General features: G+C 44.5%; 1 protein-coding gene across 1 annotated transcript in view; it reads right to left on the minus strand.

The window, feature by feature from the left end:
* The window catches only part of NIPAL2 (NIPA like domain containing 2), a 51,092-nt gene extending 41,597 nt beyond the window's left edge, over positions 1-9,495 (minus strand). Inside the window, exon 1 of the mRNA XM_075495469.1 lies at positions 9,391-9,495. Coding sequence (XP_075351584.1) covers positions 9,391-9,495 — 105 coding nt within the window. The remainder of the gene's footprint in view (positions 1-9,390) is intronic.
* Positions 9,496-20,617: the final 11,122 nt, after the last annotated feature.

Consider the following 20,617-nt stretch of genomic DNA (forward strand, 5'->3'; position numbering starts at 1 on the left):
GCTAGATTATCAGTGATGATTTAAAAACAGGAGGTCTTGCACTCTCTAAAATATTCACGTGTATGTATATTGGTGCATACACCCACAAACACACAACTGGATGCATTTAATTCACAGATGCTTCTGGTCAAAACTTTAAGATGTAAATCTGGGGATAACAAATAAACTCTTTAAAGAAATGATCTCATATGCAAATTTCTTGCAGGGGCCTGAGATATAGGCAATGGGCTCATGTTTTCCCAGCTGTCTCCCTGTGACTCATTGCAGTTGTGCATTTTGATCTTTTACTACAAACTGTAACCTGGTTTAAAGTATTGGTTACCATTTTCTAGTTCATAGTGGGTGTTGACATAGGGAGTAGAGGGTCTAGTTCACAAGAATCGAAAACATCTACTACATGGTTGCCTTCTGTTGCAGAAAACAGAAATCAGTTAAACTGGATCATCCTTCTAGGTACCTTTATCACCTTTTAATATTCTCTGTTGCACTTAAAGAGATAACAAGGTGGCGGGTTTTTTCCCCAGTTTTGAGTATTATTGACCTTTCAGCAAGTGTACCTTATGTGGATTCTCCCATATAGAACTTGGTGTCTTTTTTTCCAGTATTTTAGCATTAGTATAGAATATAATCATTAGAAAGTTTCTTCTTCACAGGGATTACTATAGACATGGGGCCATGAAGATAAATTCTGTATGCTCCCTTTCAGGAATTAAAAAAATGACGGAGAACTGAGCACCCTTTTCCTGAGTCAGATGCTATCATCTCTATGCTTTTGTAAACCACTCATTGCTTTATAGTTTGTCCTAGTAGCCTCTGATCTGTAGTTGTTGTGGTTTAACTCCAGGCAGCAGCTCAGCCCCACACAGCCGCTCGCTCACTCCTCCCCAACAAGATGGGGGAGAGAATCCAAAGGGTAAAAGCGCAAAAACTCGTGAGTTGAGCTAGAGAGAGTTTAATAGGTAAAGCAAAAGCTGCATGTGCAAGCAAAGCAAAACAAGGAATTCATTCACTACTTCCCATGGGCAGGCAGGTGTTCAGCCATTACTAGGAAAGCAGGGCTCCATCACGTGTAACAGTTACTTGGGAAGACAAATGCCATCACTCCGAATGTCCTCACCCTTCCTCCTTCTTCCCACAGCTTTTATTACTGAGCGTGGTGTCATACAATATGTCAGTTGGGGTCAGCTGTCCCAGCTGTGTCCCCTCCTAACTTCTTGTGCACCCCCAGTCTACTCGCTGGCAGGGCAGCATGAGAAACAAGAAATGCCTCGATGCTGTGCAAGCACTGTTCAGCAATAACTAAAACAGGCCCATGTTATCAACACTGTTTTCATTACAAATCCAAAGCATAGCACCATACAAGCTACTATGAAGAAAATTGACTCCAGCCAAAACCGGTACAATAGTCAAGAGGTGGAGCTTAGAGTCTTGATCAGATGAAAGCTGCTATTATTTGTTTGACTGAAGCTTCTGCAGACACTACAAGCTTTGCTCCCATCATCTTGACATGATGACTGAGTCATTGCTGCACGATAACACAGACACTGAACGATAATGTTCGTGGTGCTTTAGTCACTGCAGGGAGCAAAAGATTGTCACTGAAAGAGAGAGAAACAAAGGAAAGAGATTAATGTCATTAGAAGTCAATAAATACAAGAGCCTTGTGACAATTCCAAAGCAGGAAAAAAAAACCCAACAAACCCAAAACCCCCACAAAAATGGAAGAGAAACATTAAGGAATAGTAGGTTAGAGTCATAAACAAAGTAAATGGAGTCATTTTACTCCCAAGCTGGAGCCCCAAAAATTAAAGTAGGTTTTAATTGGGAGTTAACTATCCGGGTACAAGTCTGTTATGTACACAAACCCCATATTTTGGTTGTTTTTCACACGAATCTCTTTCCAGTGGAGATATCCTTGGCTGTTGAAGAAAAAGGCTTCAAGTGCAATCCGTATCAGCTGGCAAAATGACTTTGTTTTGAGGAGAATGAGTTAAGTCATTGGACATGTTAGCTAAGACTCTGGTGGAGATTTAGCTCCCATGAAGCTGATTTGGTTCTAGGGGATTAAATGTCAGCAAGAGCTAGAGCTAGGCTTGTCCACAAAAGGAGATGTACTTCTATGTCACTACTTCACCTCAGCCGGCATGAAGAAGCCACGTCCAAGGAGCCAGCATTTGCTTTGCTGTGAGTCATTGCTTCCACACATGGAGGGGTTTCCTCCAAACCTTGCACTCATCATGGTCCAGACCTTGCATTCACCATAGGCCTCTGCATCACAGGGTTGTTTCTGCAGAACACAGCAGGATACGAAGGGGAATATAGCCAGAGAGTCACTGCGTGCCTCATCCAAGAGTTAAACTCCAATGATCCTGTGATTTCTCTCTGTCACGGTTCCATAATCTCTCTTCACTTCCCCATTATGGGCTAAACAGTTCATATCACCAAGCAAGGCCAAAGCTTCTAGCCTAGATGATGCAAATCAACCATGGACATCATGGAGGAGAATGCAATTATACTGGTATAACCTCAATTTAAGCAGTACACATCTGTTTGATTTGATATTGACTATTTACTTTCGAGCATACTCTGCAAATATCACTGCCACATTTCTTAAGATCTCTGCTCCAGGCCTGGCGTTGATTCGCGCACCAACTGGCTGTCTTTTGAATCTGCTGGCAGTGCGTTTCAAAGTCCAGATTAGTCACAGAATGGAAAGCATATCTCCCAACTGTTCACATTAACAAATGCCATTCTTCTGGGACAATCTGTGGTGACATTATAAACATGAGCGTAACAGTTTATACATGTCACCAGAACTCCAAATGGAATAATCACAGCCTCCAGTTACTAGGTTAGCCAAAGGTCCTCACCTCCCTTATGACTGAAGTGCACAGTCTGCTGCTTGCTCATCTTTCTAAAGCCTTGGGTTTTGAGTTTGGTCAGATTTCTACTTGAGTCATTTGGATTCTTTTGATTCCTTCAAAGAGGAGTTAATCAGTTCCAGCAGACTGTTGGAGACATGCAAGAATAAGATTCAGACATCTTTTTTTCGATGCCCAAAGCAGACTTCAGGAGCATAGGAAGAGAAAGATCATACTTCAGCTTCAAGAGCAATAAAGTCTTCTTTGGGTCACAAAATCATAAGGGGCCACAGTGTCACAGGTGAGATTTTATGAGAAGGGCAACTTCTATTTAAAAAATTATGTCAATGAGTATTTTCCTGTCAATTTAGCCAGACAAACTGCCTCATCAAGGAGTCAAATGAGCGCTAGGGCAAATGAAGCAGCAGAAGCACAGATTCAAGGTAGGAGCAATACCATGTCTTTGGGTGGCAGCGATGTCTTAGATCCACACAGCAACCTCATGAAATCTCAGTAGCAGACAGGTGTTTGCCTGAGCAGCCAGATCTTCACCATACATTACCTTGCAACTCCCAGGCAAGGCTGTGAGACCTAAAATCAACACAGTAGCCATGGCCAATTTAATTTAAAGTCCATTATTTGCAGAGTAGTCTAGAAGTTGGGGGCAGGGAGGGCAAAGCTGTGCACTGAGCCAGACACCTCCAAAGCAGGGTAGGGACTCAGACTTGTCCCATGCCTGGTATTTCCTACTCAGTACTGACTAAGGGAAGAGGAGCACTCACCCTGCTCTGCTGACTCCAGACTAAATCTGATTCTGCTGCTCTGGATCACTGTGCTGAAGAGCAGTGCCTATGTTTTAAGCCCTGTAGTCAGTGGCTGAGCTGGATATCAGACAGAGTCTGCACTCTGCCCCCAAGCTTTCTGTAAGATACCATTTTGAAGCAGTACAAAGCAAAGTAATTTCTGCACTAGGTAGGATATGTATAACTTGTGACTCAAGTTTCCTTGCATTTGTCTTCTGCACCCCACTTTCTGGCAAATTACAAGAATTGTAATGTTCCTTATTGCCTAGAAATTTCCAAATTACCATTCTCAAACCTCTTAAAACAGATTAGCATAATTACGAAGCTCCTATTTAACTCACTGTCACCTTAATCATTAAAAAAAAAAAAAAGCACATGTTCTTTAATGTCCTCAGAAAAACTGAAAACTCATTTTACCATAGCAGCTGTTGGGAGGGGAAGCATTGAAAACAGTCTGAGATTTGGGAAGAATAGCCCAGTGAGAATCAGGGAACATGCACTCGGCAGAGCTATAGCTGGTGCTCAGCATGGCCCCAGCCCTGCGAGGGCAGTTGCTTCCAGTGTCCTGGCTGAGGTGTCCAGGAGGAGCTACCAAGACTGCTTTGGTCAAAACGAACTGTGAGTCATCGGCCTAAATAAAAGGTCTTTGCTCATCAGCTTCTGTGGCTGTCAGGCTAGGAAGCACTCATTCAAACAGCTCTGCCAGCAATGCTGAAGAGATGAAAGTGTCCAGAACAGATGGAGAATGAACTCTCCCATCAACAGCATTTGCTTTGGGTCTGTGTGCCCCAAGCTCAAAACATGGAGCTGAGTTGGTTTGCTGTATCTGCTGCCCAGCACTGTGCTGGGCTTTGGGGGGAAACTGCCACAGGGACCTGACTCCTTCCAGCCTTGGTAGGAGAAAACTAGGCAGGGTGATAGAGGCCTGCCAATAACACAGCACTAGGAAATTAGGCTGTTCTGGGACCCAGAGTAGTGCCTGGTGGAAACCAGATAAGCAGGTCACTCCTCAGGCTGGCTCGGAAAGCTGCATGCTACCTCCAGTCTTTGGGCTACTTTCCCACCCAGGGCATCTGTTCCAGACCTGCTGCCCCATCCCCTGCCTCCTCTATATTCAGAGGTATAAACAGCTCCGTGGCTTACTCCCACTCTGCTTGCAGTGATTGGAGGAAAAAAGCTACATTTCCCTAAGGAATTTGAGAGTTGTGATGATACAACCATGCTTATGGTACTGTGCAAGGGGACAGGCAAGGGGTAAGGCTCTCCTGTACTTATATCCCTTACCTTTGAGTAATTAATAGTTTCCCATGCAGCAGCTGATCTTTCCTTAACCTGGAGGCTGCAGCTTATATAAGCCGTGTGCTCATTTCACACCGGACATGTGATCTTTACATCTACAGGGACAGCTGATGTTTGGCAAGGCAGAACAGATATATGAGGTTGTAAAAAAGATATGGGTGATCCTTTCTAACCAGTGCTCTATTTTGCTTTCTCATGTCAGCTTCTCACTCACACTAAAGCTAATCAGAGCACAACCCCCAGCAGATCAGACTCAGAGCTCTGGCAGAGCCTGAAAGCTTGGGTGCAAAGCTGGCCCAGCGGACATCCTGCATTTAGGACCCAAAGCCACACATCCTTTTCTAGCAGAGCTTAATTAAATGGGGACTAAGCCATGGAAACGCTGCTGGATTCTCAATAGCAGAACAATACCAGAAGAGCGTGAATCGGCGCTGGCAGCAACTGTTTAAAATGCTTCTTCATTATAAGCTTTGACTTCTGGATTCCCTATGACTGATTCAAAAAAGGTGTATTTGAGAGGCTGAACTAAGGCCTCTTCCTAACTTTTGATTTCTAAGGGCTGAAAATAACGTACATTTCCTACGTAAGAAAACAGTATGCATTTTCTCCCATACACATTCCCCCATAAGATAAAGGAAACTGAAACTGTGTGAACTCTGGAATCTGACAGGCAAGGAACAACACAGTGAAATGGAGTCAGTGTTTTGATACCCTTGTTTGCTTTCAGTGAACAGTTTTAGAATAAGGAGCTGGGGTGGGGAGAGGAAAAAGTTTTCACCATAGTCTTCGCAGATGAGTACAGCAGCAGAGAGCTCGGTGAGGACATGTTTGTCTCTACTCTCCCCATCCTCGGGGACTGGTTTACCAATTAACATCTGCAGTCCATCAGGGAGTAGACTGTAGCATGAGGTACCCTACAGAGACTGAGAAAATGGCAATAAAAATGGCGTAAAATGGCCACTACAGAACACTTGAAGTGGAAAAAAACTGAAGGGTTTGCCTTCACCTTTAATAGCCTGATAATATCTGGTGGTTGCTCCTCGCAGAGGAAAGTTGCCCTGGTTGAAACCCATGTGCGCTGTGGCCATGCTGCCCTTTGGGCTCCCACCCACACTTCCATGGACACTTTGGCTTGCTCTAGAGCTTTCCCTGATTGAAAACCATGGTTGGAAATGTCATTGTTTAAGTGCTTAAAGTATCCTGGTGAATGTTTGTAAGATGTGCCATGGCAACTCTTTTCGCTGGTGGCAGTGCCAGCTGAAGAGGCCCTCACTGTTTCTGGGGTGCTTCCTCTGCCAAGGGAAATGGAGAAATAATCTTCTTCTCCATGGTGGCAGCTTCCTGCCCTCCTGCACTGGGTCTCTCACAGCACAGGGGCAGCAGCCCCGGCAGAAGTACCAGCAGGGACTTTGCTGCCACTGGAAGGACCGGGACCAAACCATGCTCTCACCTTGCTGAGGCTCATTGGCACTAGGCATCAAGCCCTTAGCAAGGTGGGGTGAGCTGAAGCACTGAAGACTTTCTCCTTGAACAGGACGAGCTAAAAACCTTAATTGTGGCACTTCACACAAAATGCAGATTTCATCTATACGATAGAAGGCAGCATAGAAAGACCTCACAACGATGTGTTTAATCTGTGGGATTTCTCATCGCCCCTGATAGCAGCCACCACCGCCTGCTGATTAGAGCACACGAAGGATCAGGTTTCCTGGCTGCACATACTTGCCACCTGCACGTATGGCCTGTGACAGGCTGTGATATATTGTCATGGAACAAGAGGCCACGGATCCATCTGAAGGAGCTGTCAACATTTTAAACCTCAAATAAGGAGCCGAAATGATTTATTACCACAACCCACGAAATAAAACAATCTCTCGAGGTGAGTGTCTGGGCAGCCAGTAATAACTCCGAGTTTTTAAGAGACAGGCAAAGGAGGAAAAAGAAGCAGAAGTGAAATGAATTTCCACCTCCAGCTCAGCTTCCACACTTGAACAACTACACACAGTGACTACACACAACAACCATGCGAACTACTGAGTTATGGAAGAAGTATTACATCCAAGCTTTCATTGACTATTGCCACCCAGCTCTTTTCTCCTTCTCTGATACAAAGTCAAACCAAGATCAATATTGTAGTTAATAATCTCAGCTGACCTTGCAAAATGTTTTTGTCCAGGAACAACGATATTGGAAATAAAGAAACAATTTTTGGGAAGTGCTGAGGGAAATAAAAAAGAATTAAACTGAAGCAATTACATACACTTTCTATTAAGCAGACCAAATCCACATGTGGTGGCTTCTTACGTTCATTAGTCCAGCAGACCCAAAAATATTACAATAATATTAGTTTGTCAGGAAATACTTCACGTAACTAAGTACATATTTCATCAGATTTTACTGCATCATTAAACACGCCCATGTCCCATGACAAACAATGCAGGGCTGAGACAGGGAAGGCTGTGGGAGCACAGGATCCTGTGTTGCAGATTTCAGAGGTGCAGTTCCTTGAGCAGCATCAACCAAGCTACATCCACGTTGATGCCAAGGAGAAGTCCTACCTCCACCCTTGTTTCCCACGACCATGCATTCCCCCTGCTACCCTCATGCCGACAGATAGCACCAATTACTCTGATCAGGGACCTGGCAGGAGAATAACCGCAATTAAAAAACACAAAGAAATGTAATGCCAGCGCAAGGAAGCATTATACTACACAGCCACGTGGACACAGGCACTTTAACTTCTTCCAGGGAGCTGCATGTTTACAGACATTGTTTAAGGCTTACTCTAGTGCCACAGATTTCCCTAATGCGTGTGTCAGATCTGCTGATCCCATATGAATGTCTCTGATGCCCACGTGGCACTAGGCAGCTGTGACTGGAAGCCATGCTGAGTCCCTCATGTCTAGGGGGTCTTGAAAGGCAATCTCACTCTTTCACCTCCTGCTGGTTTGTGGAGCTGAAGGGGCTGAAAAATATCCCCCCCTGAAAGCCATTCGCCTCAGCTTTCCTGGGATGTTTCCAGGCAGATGAGAGCTATCGCAGTTATGGTCTCTTGTAGGGGCAGAAAACAAAGAGCTCCTCTTCAAACCAAACCAAAATGATGAAATGGCCTCAAGAAAAGGGGAAGGGAAAGAGCCTCATGTGAAGACCTGAAACTGGGCTGATCCACTGAATCACAGCCAGGATAGCCAGGAATGGAGGGAGGAAATGTTACTGATATTTCCAGAAATGTAAAATGTGAAAATGAGGGTGCACAGAAGAAATTAACTATTGGGAAAATGAAGGTTGGCAGCAACACATGACCCATAGTTACCCATTACCTGCTCCAAAGCCTCAACTCTACAAGTAAATGGAAGCACAGAAAATCAGTCTTGCCCGCAGATACCCAAGCAACACTAAAAAATTATTCAGATCTTCCCAGAAAACTACCAGGCTTAAAACACAGCAATCCTCACACAACCACCCCAAGAAGTAGAGGAGCAGGGCTGGGATGTTTTGCAAGCAAACCAATAACCCCACCGTGACGTGCAGGTGGGTGTCCCCATGCCAAGGGAGTTCCCTATTGCTGCCTTCCTCCGGCAGCTCTGCAAGCACTCCCAGCCCCAGGGCCCTAACTCCCAAACCCACAGTAACCCTTGGCTCCACAGTCTTGTCTCCCATAAAGGAACCCAGCTCTGGTCCTGGGAAGCACTGCCACCAACCATCGACCAGGAGTCATGCTGCTCCGGGGACCCAAGCACAGGAATTCACAGTTTTTCCTTCCCTCTGAGAACATGGGGCTGAGAAATGCCTCCTGCCATCTGGATAGCAGTAGCAAATGCAGAATCCAGAGGGGAAAGTTTTTGGGACCTTCCCCGGGTTATGACCTGCTACTGGGCTGCTCACAGAGAAAGGAGAGCAGTTAGTTGCAAGCCATTTTACGCACAATTTATACCAATACTTTACATCGTAAAACAGTGGTTTGCTTCTTATGCAGTGAAAAACAAGAATGTAGAGTATCCTCCAATGCATCCTAGTTTGTGAAGCAAAAAGCAGGGAAAAGGTAAAGGGTTTAATCAACCTCCAATTCATTTTTATTGTTAGCAGATGCTACAACTTGCTAGTTCTCGGGGGCCGCTTCAGTCTCTCCGTTGCAGTTGCCCAAATACATTGTCAGCACTGACAGCAACAGAAACACCGATGACAAAAACCAGCGATGCTGTAGCGCAGAACAGCACAGCTCTCTGCCCGGTTCCTACTCAGAGAGGACTGCCTGGAGGGGGAAGCCAGGGCAGCGCGGGCTGAACAACGGGGTGAAGAGGGAGCAGGTGTCAGCAGCAAATGGGCGCTGGAAGGGGGCTCTTTGGAGGACAGTGGGGAGAGGCTGAAATGATTATCCCGCTCTCCCCACGCCCACTCGTTGTGCCGCAGGCACAGCAGGCACTTACCTTGTGTGTGCTGTACCAGGGGCCGGAGAGGGGCCCGCTCCCGGCTCCCGGCCCCCCAAAGGATGTGTTCCAGGATGCCCACTCTGAAACGGGGAGGATGCCCATGTCCCTGCCCTCAGGCCCCGGCCACTGGCCATGCCATGCGCTGTCACACCAGTGGGGACGGGTGGCTGTGAGGGGAGGTGAGCAGGAGCAGGACGTGGCACCCGCTTCCCGGTGTGGGAAAGGCTGCTCGCGGGGGTCACCTCGCACCCCGTGTGCGGCCGAGGGCTGCGGCTGCCGCTGGGCACCAGGACACCCTCAGCTGGGGAGTATTTGTAGCATAGGAGAGGAAGGGCAACTTGGCAGAAGGTTTTGCTGCTCCTTCCCAGGGCATTCAGGTGCCTTTTTTTTTTCTCTCTCTGACTTCCCCAATGCCCCACCCTGCTCTGAAAAGGTAGGCTGGGAATTTAACTCCTTCAAATCAGTGCCTAAATCTAATGGTCAATTATGAATTCCTCAGTGCTAGGTTACAAGAGCTGGAAGTTGTTGTTCCCATATGCATATGTAGTCACTTGCACAAATGCTTACTTCTGCCATGTATTCTTCGCTTGTATGTATTTCCTTGCAGAGGTTTCAGGCAATGGGTTTGTTCCCAGGCTGTGGCTTTATCCATTCATTCTGTTAGGTTTGATTTAATCACTTAAGCTCTCCTGGGGAAAACAACAACTAAAAGAGCTCCTTAAATGGAGAGTAGGAGCTAGCAAGGTAGGAGCTTGGCAGAATTACATGGGAGACAGAAATAGGCTTCTAGAGAAGCACAGAAAGAACGAATTAAGCCACTGCATCTTCAGGCTTTGGACGGGATAACTGCTTGTAATCTAGAGAGCTCATACTGTACCCCGGAGGTATTGGGTTGTATTAGTTTATCCTGTCAGTCATCTGTGCCTGAAAATATCCAAAGTCCTGACAATTACTGGAGCAGACAAGTAATTCTGCTCCACCTGCTACAGCAGAGTTTTCTCCTACTCTTAAGAGGAAGACATGGGACTGATTGCTTAGTTCCATTGGGACTGGTGGTCCTCCCATCAGCAAGAGACATCAAGAGAGAAGAAGACAAGTCAGCAAGCGGGAGAGCAGGCTGGGGAGTGAGCTTCCAGCAGGTGAGGAGACATGATACCTAATAGAAATGAGCAACAGCAAAGTTGACTGTAGAGAGAGACATGAGGATAGAGCTCCTCGGTATGCTTAACTTGTTCGAAGATGGAAGGAACATGCAATTACAGGAAAGAAACTGAAGTTAAATCAATACACTCCTACTTGACTACACAAACAATGCCTGCATTAGCCATAAGGATGTTATTTGAAACCCGCCAGAAGGTGACATAGGAAAGGCAGAAGTGGGACGGTAGTGCTTCAGTTAGATGATGATATAACACCCCAAAATACAAGCCCTTGCCTTATAACAAGAAATGTTTTGTTCTTGTGGCCTAACTTGAAATACCAGTTTCTGTGATCGCAGCCCCAGTGAGTTCTCTGTAAATATTCGAGCTAGCTGCAGCCACGTATACGTAGGTACACTGAAAAAAACTAGCTCCATTATTTCACGGCTATGTAAATTGCTGCAGACTATTTTTACAGCATTGCGTAATTATTCTCCGGAGTCTAAGCTTACATGTAAAAAAAAAAAAAAGTTTCTAGGCAATTTGGGTTATGGTTGCAAAAAAACCCTTTAAAGTGGAACTGGAGTGTAAACTGCTGCAGTGATATTTCCCCAGTCTAGGGAGAGTTGAAACAATAGCTCAGAGGGAAGTGTGAATGGACCCATTCTTCTAGCTGCAGTGCTAAACTGGAAGTCTGCTGACAATTTAAGTGTCAACATCAGCTACTTCAAGGCGGATCATTTTAGCAGAAACACCAGGCTAATGTTCTTATTTGTCATCCTCAATTTGCACTTGTTGGATAGCAGATCCTGGGGCGAAGAGGAAAAGCAGCAACTGGTTGTCAAAGGTTGCTGGGCTGAGGAAAGTTCTCCCGTTCCTCTGCCTCCTTCACCCACAGTCACCTCTGCTCCAGCTCAAAATGGGGAGGAAAGAGGTGGACGCTTCCCCAGGCTGGGGAAGTTGTCTTTGGTAGCCAAAAGACGCAGCGGTCCCCACCAGCCTTCTAGTGATCTCTGCAGTATGGTTCTCTGTTGCCAAAAATGCACAAACTGGTAAGAGATTGAAAAGGAGTGTAAGGGGAGTGGGAGGAGAGGAGCAGCTCGAAATATCTCTTGAGGACAGTTCTTGTTGTTTTGCTTCATTCTTGTTGGTTCACTGCCTAAAATACAAATGTGACTGTGGTTTTCTCTTGCATAAGAAAGCTATTGGAACAGGTTCTCTGTAATGGTGTCTATGTGGAGCCCTTGTTGAATTTCGAAGTTGATCTAGCAGTGATGGATCGCTGTTCTGCACTGGGTCCAGACAGGCCCACTCCGTCTAAACACACCAGGGGCCCTTATGGCATCCTTTGTTTATTAAAAATCTTTGATCGTCTTGCATGTATAAGAGTCCAAAGTTATTCAGATGAATTTAACCTTTCTTTATGTTGTAAACCAGCCCTATTAAGAAAGTCAACAGCATTTTAGAAACTATTTCTGCTCAGTTACCACCCTCCGTTAGAAAAAACAACTGTACAAATGTCCCTATACTTCTGCATTGCTGTTATCCGGCTGAAAGTGATGCTGAGGTGATTGCCATAAAGGTATTAAAGCCCTTGGGGCTGATGCTTAAAATATTCTGAGGAAATGTCCCATAGAGTGGAAGCAGAAGATCGGAACTGCAGGATGTTTTGACTGAGAACATTATTTCCAGTTTTCAGTGGTGCTCAGCTGTGCTGCAAGCTTCTGCCCAAAGTCAAGTTCTGTTTGAGGGTCCCTCAAAGCAGGGGTGTCCTCTGCCAGGTGGGCCAGCAGAATAGACTAGAGCCACTTCAAAACCATGGAAATATAAGGTGTTTTCAGTGGGCACCACAATACATTAGCAAAACAGCATGGCAGAGATCTGGCACCAGAGTCAGGGTCACATCACTGGGGACGTGTTCAGAACGTACCATGTATGATTCCCTGCATGTGTATTTCCAGTTGTTGTCCTTGTTGTACTGTGGGGAATCTGGGGTAGCTCAAGAAATACCTCAGGGAAAGTATCTTCAGAAAAGTGACCTGACTTGCTATTGCTGGCTCTGTCTGTCTTTACACCCGGGCAAAGGCAACAGACGTACAGGTTTGTGTCTGGCTGTGGTGGCTGACCCACGTAAGAATCAGGACAGGACTGATTCTCCCTGTGAGTAGCATCTCTCTCCCTCTGAGTAGCACACAGCAGGAGGTAGCGCCTGTGAAGATGGAGTAGATACTGCTTGAGCTGGTTTGCTAGAAAATCTCAAGGCTGACTAAACTGAGTAATCTGCAAGGTGGCAATCTTTGACTCCTCCCATCCTATTGCCAGTCATTTTGGGGTAGAAGAGAAGGGGCTACACAGCCTGAGAAATGACATCCACCCTCTCTTGTCATCAGGCTCTTAACAGCTTGGGTTACTTCTGAGCAATGGAGACAGAAGATACTTTTGTGGGTTTTAATTGCATGGATTCCCTTACTTTGATGCTGTATTTCTATCTGATATTCTTTGGCCAACCATGGGTCTTTGTTAACAGAAGGTGATGTTCCTCTGTTGGGTCACAAGGCTTTGGAGACTGCAATGGGTGCTTTGTTAACCTCAGGTTCAGATGATCTGGGACAGTGCTTGATCCATGTGTATCCCTGAACTCTGGCTTGTCTGATATTGGGACCACATAAATCAACAGAGTCATTATGCAGTTTCCTGCCTCTAGTTGCTTTAGCCTCCTGAAGTCATCCATGGATAGCTTGACCTAGCACCAGGGTCACTTCATTTCAGATACTCAGTGCACTTGGGTGTCTGAAGAAGAAACAAGAGGGCCTTTTGTGTTTGCTTGCCCATGTCCCATCAGTTTTCTGAGCTTACATTTCGTCGCTATAGAGGAACAACATTCTTAGCTGAGAAGAGCCCACATCCTTGACTACTGGGTTCTGGTCACAGTTACCAAGACTCCCTAAGCCAGAAAATGAAAGAGGTTATGGCTTCCTCCTCTGTCAAATAGGAAAACAGCCCTTCCTCCAGGGTACCTAGGTGTTCCCACCACCATCTGCTCTCCACTGTGAGGACAGAGCCCAGGTGATGGGAAGTTCACTGCTGGGATGGATGGTCCCAGGAGAAAGCTGAAGATCTTGCCTTCACTTGCTGCTCAGAGGACATGGCTGCTAGTGCCAGATTAGTGCAAAAAGTGCTAAGCTTGTGCAGGATGATCAGACATGTTTCCAAGTTAAATGTCTACACGCGGACTTTTGCTGGGTCAGTTCCCGTGTGTAAGGCTGTACCTGAAGGCCTGAACCTGTGAGCTGAGGAATCTGCCTGGGGTGGGTTCCAGGCAGGGTGTACTGTGTAGTCTTAGTGCAGGACAATGTGTGGAAGATGTGTACAGACAGTCTGTTGATTTTTACAAGCAGCTTTCATCTCCCTTCCCCCAGCAGCTTTTCAAGTCCATGGTGCAAGTATGTACTACTCCATATGCTATCAATTACAGTCCTGACTGGAAGTTGCTTTCCATCTTGAAGTCTACAAATGTATGAAAAACAGGAGTCCTGGAATCAAGATGTACATTACAGACCTTGGAGAAGGCTTTTGTCCTTCCTTTCTGGATGGTGGATCAGTGAGAGATTTGTAGACTTTAGACATTTTCATTTTTGCGTTTTAGACCCTACCAATTTAGGCTTAATCCTGATCCTTTTAAAATCAATGGCAAAGTTCCCACTGACTTCAAAAGAGACGGCCTGAGCTCTCAAATACTTTAAAGAACAATTTTAAACAAACAAACCTAAGATGGATAAGAATTGCATTTTCTCTCTCTATTAGGCATGCAACTTATTTTCTCCAAATGTAAACGTTACCTGGAGAGCTAAGCAGTGATGTGTTTTTTATTATTTCTTTAGGAGGCTACAGTACCCAAAGTATATTCCATACATACTTCTTCATTTAGGAGCCAAACATAGCTATGTAAAGTGAGCAGCTTGTTTACAGTAGGCCCTTATGGCTTGCTATCAAATTAGTGGCAAATCAGGACTGTAGTAAACAGAGGTCAAAGATCAAACCCACAATTTCACATAAAATTCCAGACCATGTACACAAAATTTAAAATGCAAAATCTTCAAATCACAAGACCATCAACTGCTCTTAAAACTAATCAAAAGCAGGATAGGGACTGGAGGAAATGAAATTTAAACATGATTTTAATCCAAATTTTAATGGAACAGCTACATCATGGGTATCTTTTAACCATGACAGCTGACTCCATGCTACTTATTCTCACTTGCCATGAAACAAGGTTTTGGTGCATCTCACTGGCTATTCATACATGCCATTTCGCTTCTTTTTCTCCAATTTGAAATAAAGATAAAATAAATTACATGAGAAATGTTACCACCTAAGACTTTACAGTGGCTCTGTTCCTGCTAAAGCCCACAGTAGTTTTGCATCACTCATTTTTAGTGCAGTGATTCTCTGTGCTCGGAAGGGGAAATGGTAAGATGCCGTTTGCTCTGTTTTGTGCTGGAATGACTGTTGGAATGCAGTCAGGTCCCTTGGCTGGTGGTCCCTTCCTTACCTGAAGGCCAGTGCCCACCTAAGTGTCTCACAAGAGATCCAGGAGCATGCCAGTCCCATATGTGTGTGTTAGACTAATCCCCAGTCTGGTGGTCTGGGAGGAATCCCGTTTCTGGACCCAACTAAGGGAAAATAAGAATGCAGACTCCTTAAAACCGAAACTTACTTGTTTAACGAAGATTTGGTTACTGAATGCCACCAGATGTCAGCATACACTATATGATTAAAAGCAAGTGTCTAAGACCTCTGAGAAGTGAGCAGTGATAAAACTGCCTTCTGCCTCGTGGAAATTATGTACCGGATCAGCTTTGCTGTGGGAAAAATTATGGCAGGGATTAGCTGGAAGAAATTGCCTGTGAGGTTTTGCTCGAATATCTGCTCAATTCTTCCGTCCTTGAGGGGTGCCTGTCCGCCTTCCCTTCACCCCTTCTTCCCACTCGCAGGTCTGCGAGACGCCTGGATCAGCCCTGTCCCCAGTCTACACCTCCCTGGGGTTTCCCAGCACGGGTACAAAGACCTGCATCTTCCTCGGATCCAGGACAAGGGGAGGAACTTGCTAGGGATCCAGAGACCTGCTTTTCATACAGGTAGTTAGGGAATATACACCTCGACCCCACAAACTGCAGCAGTATCTGCTCTGGCTGTGTAGGAACATGAGAACTCGCCGAGGAGGTGGGCACAGAGAGTGACTAGTGACGGCTTCGGGAAAAAAATATGAGTAGCAGGAAAAGTGTGGTGGGATTTTTTTTTTCCTGACATACTCCTTCCCACTCTGGCAAACACCGGAAAGCCAAAGCTGTTCTTTGGGTCATCCAGTTGAATACCTGCTCAGAACAAGTTTTAGACTATAATCTATCTATATGAGGGTTCTATTTTCTCCTACTGAAATCAATGACACAGCTCTTCAGAGTAAGGGCAAACCTTGGGAACCTGCAGCCAGGCTCCTTCCCTGTCTCTTCTTACCTGTTTTATGGCAGGACCTGTAACACGACCAAACATGCCCAGTCTTCGGCTTGATGGCTTGACGATTTAAATTTTGCTACAGCTGGGCACACATTGTACATTTTCCTTTTCCTCCAGTCATATGCGCCTTTTAAAACAGGTAAAGCAACAAGGCTTTGTAGTGTAGCCCTGGCCTGAAAGGCCCTTTCAAAACCATTTTTCCTAATGAACAGGTACAGAGCTGAAGCCATTATCCTGCCACTGTAGATTTTGACCTGAATCTGCCACTGTCCACACACATCCCAAGAAGTCAGAGAACATTGATCTATCAGAAAGCATGAGTCCAAATAAGATAGCCAGAGCCCCAGGGACAGCCAAGCAAGGTGATGTTCCTCTGGAGCTGGGAGTCAAAATGCCAGACAGCTGAGTTTTCCAGCACATGTCCTCTTTTTCTCTCTTGGAGATTTAATTTCATTTTGAGGATTTCTCTGTGTTTGGCTGAGTTTCTGGGCATACAGCAGCTTTGGTTGAAGGTCCAGTACAATAGCTCCAAGTGCACTGGAACCCCTCCAGACTTCGCAGCCGTGGCTACTGTGCTGCAGCAGATAAATTCTGCTGCAGGCACGTGCTGTTGTCACCATGCACCAACACAGCAGATCTGATGCTTTGGGGCAGCTTCAGAGGTCACACGTTCGTAGGGAAGACTCAAAAAGCACAGTGCTTCTGGACACTATCAATGCCGTTGCCTACGTGCTATTCAGCTGCTTTGCTCCTGCTCAGCCAGCCTGGTGCGTCCCAGAAGCCTCAGATGTCCATACCAGAGGCACATGTATGCAGACCATCTGTGCAGCAAGCTTACTGCACGTGTGTATGCAGTAACATCATGGAAACTCAAGCAACCCAAGGGCAAAAAATCCATCAGGTCATTCAATCTCATCCACGGCATGAGCTGGAGCAACCTGAGGATGGCTCTGTTTGCAATCAATTGAGTCTCACCTAAAGAAGGGCACGTCCCGCCTGTGTCTTATGTTAGTGGCCTAGCAGTAAGGCCAGGGGACAAGTAGTCATGAGATTGTCTGGGAAGTGCCTGAGTGCCTGTTTAACCTGGTTCTAGCTATGGTTTGGGGAATCCCCCCACCTTTGAAGGGGATAAGGCAGGCACGTCACTTCAAATCAGTGGAATATCCTTAAACAGGATTTGGGTGCCTATGTGCCTTTGAAGATCTGACCTGTGCCTCAGAAACCTTATTCCACTGAATAGCCCATTGACTTCAGAGGAAGGAAACTGCATATTATAAAATCTGTATTCCAAAACCACAGTGAAACCAGCCCTGGAGCCAGATACTTTATGTATTACAGCCTTGACAACACTTACATATGGTGGCAGTGAACTGAAACAGAGTATGATAAGGTCCGATCTGGATTGGATCTGTTTGAGAAAAAAAAGTGATTTAAAAATAAAAATTATGGTATTTCGGTAAATCCATAAAATCCCTGCAATATTAAACATAAAAACTAAAATAACCTGAGGCAACCTCCAGGATAACTGGACTGAGAAAGCACTGGTTGCTTCCCTCCAAGAAATAAATTGTTAACATGAATATCACATATGTTTGTGTGTGTGTGAGTGTGCTGGGAGCAGGGGAAGAGCTCAGATATGTTTAATAACCAGTCAATTGCTATCACAAAGCTTGTATATACACAGTATTGCTTGTTAAAATATTTGGGGAATTGGAAACAAGCTTTCTTCACATTACAAAGGACAAAATCTTTTTATGCCTTTGCGTTTTAAATTAAGATTCAATAGGTTTATTATTTCCTTAGAAGTTCTGTTTTCATAAATGTACCATTTTGCCTTCTAAGAACAGATAAGATATCCTGATTATAAACTAGCTTTTATAAATGCCAAAGATCAAAGTCCAATGTTTTTTGCTTTAACTACAGCAATACTCACTACAGTGTTTCGGAAATGCTGCTTTCATCCTCGTAAAACCATCCAAGCAAACAAAACCTGTACAGATCTTCAGAGATGGAGATAAACTCTTTGGATTATTTGGACAGCACAACAGTAAATAATAATAAATCAAGAACGTGGTGATAGATTTCTTTCACAGAGAACGTCTTCACTGAGGTGCATTGACACAGATGTTTCCTGAAAGAGCAAGCAGAGATCCCTGAAGCATTTGCTGCAGAAGTGCAGATGTTTGCTTTGGTGAGGAATACTATCATGGTATAAGTAAACAGGATTTTGCAGGGGTATCTCTGGAGGAAGGGGTGTTACGTTTTCTTCAGGCAAGTGATGAATTTTAAGTATGAAGCTAACTGCGTTAGTGGAGAAAATACATATTTTTCCTGTGATGTGGGGTTTTTCTAGACCTAGATGGTTAGAATATGTATTCAAGTTCTTAAAAACAATTCATATAGAAAATACCTCCATCAGGGATGCTCCATGAGTTTTAACTTCCTTTGGGGAAAGTATTTATTTTCTTGCCAGAAATTTGGTTCCTTATTTAGAGACTGTAGAACATTCCTTCCTATATTTATTATATTTTTTACTGTATTATAATAATTTTAAGATGAATAGATCTTTTTTTTTTACCTCGGACTGCGTGACAGTGTCTCTTTTTCAACTTAGACATGAGGAACTGATCTTTCTTTTGAAAATACCTTTTTTATTATTAGAAAGCCATTTGTGATACAGAGTTTACAGACTGTTTATGATAGTTTTGAACATGATGGAAAGAAAAAAAGAGCAGTATAAATTGAAATCAAGCTTTACCAGACAAGGAAACATATTATATAAGGAAAAGATTTACAGGATTTCAATCAAGAGTGGCTTATGTGTGTAACACATGGAGAGGTTTCAGTTTGCTTGTTGCGGATCCTCCAATTCCTCATCCAATCTTTGCACATGTGGAATAAATGGATTCCACCCAAATCTCAAGCGTGCAAGGTTTTCCTTTGCCCTATAATATACTCTCCTAAGCGGAATAGGTTTTGAGGGTTTCTGCTAAAGGTCAGTGATCAAATCCCAGATGCATGTGTGGGTGGGGAGAGCCCATTTCCAGTCCATAGCGGAACAGGTTTTTTCAACTATTAGCAGAGTTTCATGCAGAAACCTACTCATCTCTTTATAAATCAAATGAGGCAATTCTTGTTATTTAAATAAGCATGGTTTAGAGTGTGCACAGATATCTTCACTTATTGCCATGGTTATATAGATCAGGTTTGTATCCACTAGTTTGCTAGCTCAGGACATGTGTAACTGAAATGTATGACAGAAACCGTGGAGATTGGCTTTATGAATAGCTGAGATACAGATACAAACTGTAAGCCAGAGGGGATTTTAGGTCTTTGACATCTTCAGGAGGTTTTATTTTTTCCCTTTTTCCTCGAGGATGATTTAGATTCTCTGTGAGAAATGGTATTTTGGAGTTTGAAGGCTATAACAGGTTTCCCTTAACTTTTTACATTGGATGCAAGCTGTGTTTGCCATTTCTGTAAAGTCTTGCCTCATCCCCCTGTCTTTTCTATTTTTGTGTTATCCTCAGGATTAATCTTTTGTATGTGTACATCGTCCCCTTTCCCCTCTGTCCTGGGATATGGGAATGGCAAAGTAGGGATTATGCCGTTAAGCCTGTGGTGGACTTCTGAGATTGCCTTTATTTAACCTGTACAGCTCCTGAGTTTGCTACTTTTGAGAATCCAAATGTAGGCAAAGACTCCTAAAAGGAAGAAGAAACAAATGTCCTAATTGCTTGCTAAAAGGATTGCAGGGTTAGCTTGGGAGATGAGAAATCCCAATGGACGGGCAGGTACCATGCCAATGTCACAGCCCTTCCCAGTCCACATACACATGCCCATCCCTGGGGGCAGGAGGGAAAAGGGATTTGGGTTACGCTGTCTTTCAGCTTTCAGCTGGGATTGCTGCGCAGCAGCTTCTGCTACAGCCTGCTGGAAAGGCTGCCCGGCACGCTGCAGAGCTGCACGGTGCAGGGAATGGGGATCGGGGCGGCGGGCTGCTGGGTTGGGCTCTTTAATTGGTTTTGTAGCCCTGCACAGATATTCAGGTCAAAGTGGGCTACAATAACCTTTAGCTATTTTTGCCTTACCTATCACTGAATGTGAATTTCCTACCAGTAGCAGTCATAGCACTGATAAAGCTGCATAGAAAATAGATTTTTTTTTTTTGCAACGGCGCTTTTTTTTTTTATTAGACCTACTAAAAAGCACAACTCAGTCTCAGGTTTCCAAATGAACATTTGAAAATTGTCCAGCAATGAACATCTTGCCACAGAAAAGACAAAAGAGAATGAAGAAAAGCAAATTTTTAATTTGAAAATTTTCAAAAGAAAACATATTTGCCAGGCACTGTAGTTTTTATAGGTCACCCATCAGCTTCAAGTATGTGGCTGCAAGTGTTCCCTGTGTAGATACATCAGTGATTTTAAATAGCATGTTGCAAGTATCAAGCTTTTGTAATAAATTAGTTCAGTTCCAGTAGCTCAATCTTATGTTGTCTGAAGATGTGAATACAGATTCGTCTAACCCCCACATTTTCCACAAAGAAGGGTGTATTTGGTGTCTGTTAT

This window comes from Mycteria americana, chromosome 2 (assembly GCF_035582795.1).
Source record: "Mycteria americana isolate JAX WOST 10 ecotype Jacksonville Zoo and Gardens chromosome 2, USCA_MyAme_1.0, whole genome shotgun sequence".
NCBI classification, from domain to species: domain Eukaryota; kingdom Metazoa; phylum Chordata; class Aves; order Ciconiiformes; family Ciconiidae; genus Mycteria; species Mycteria americana.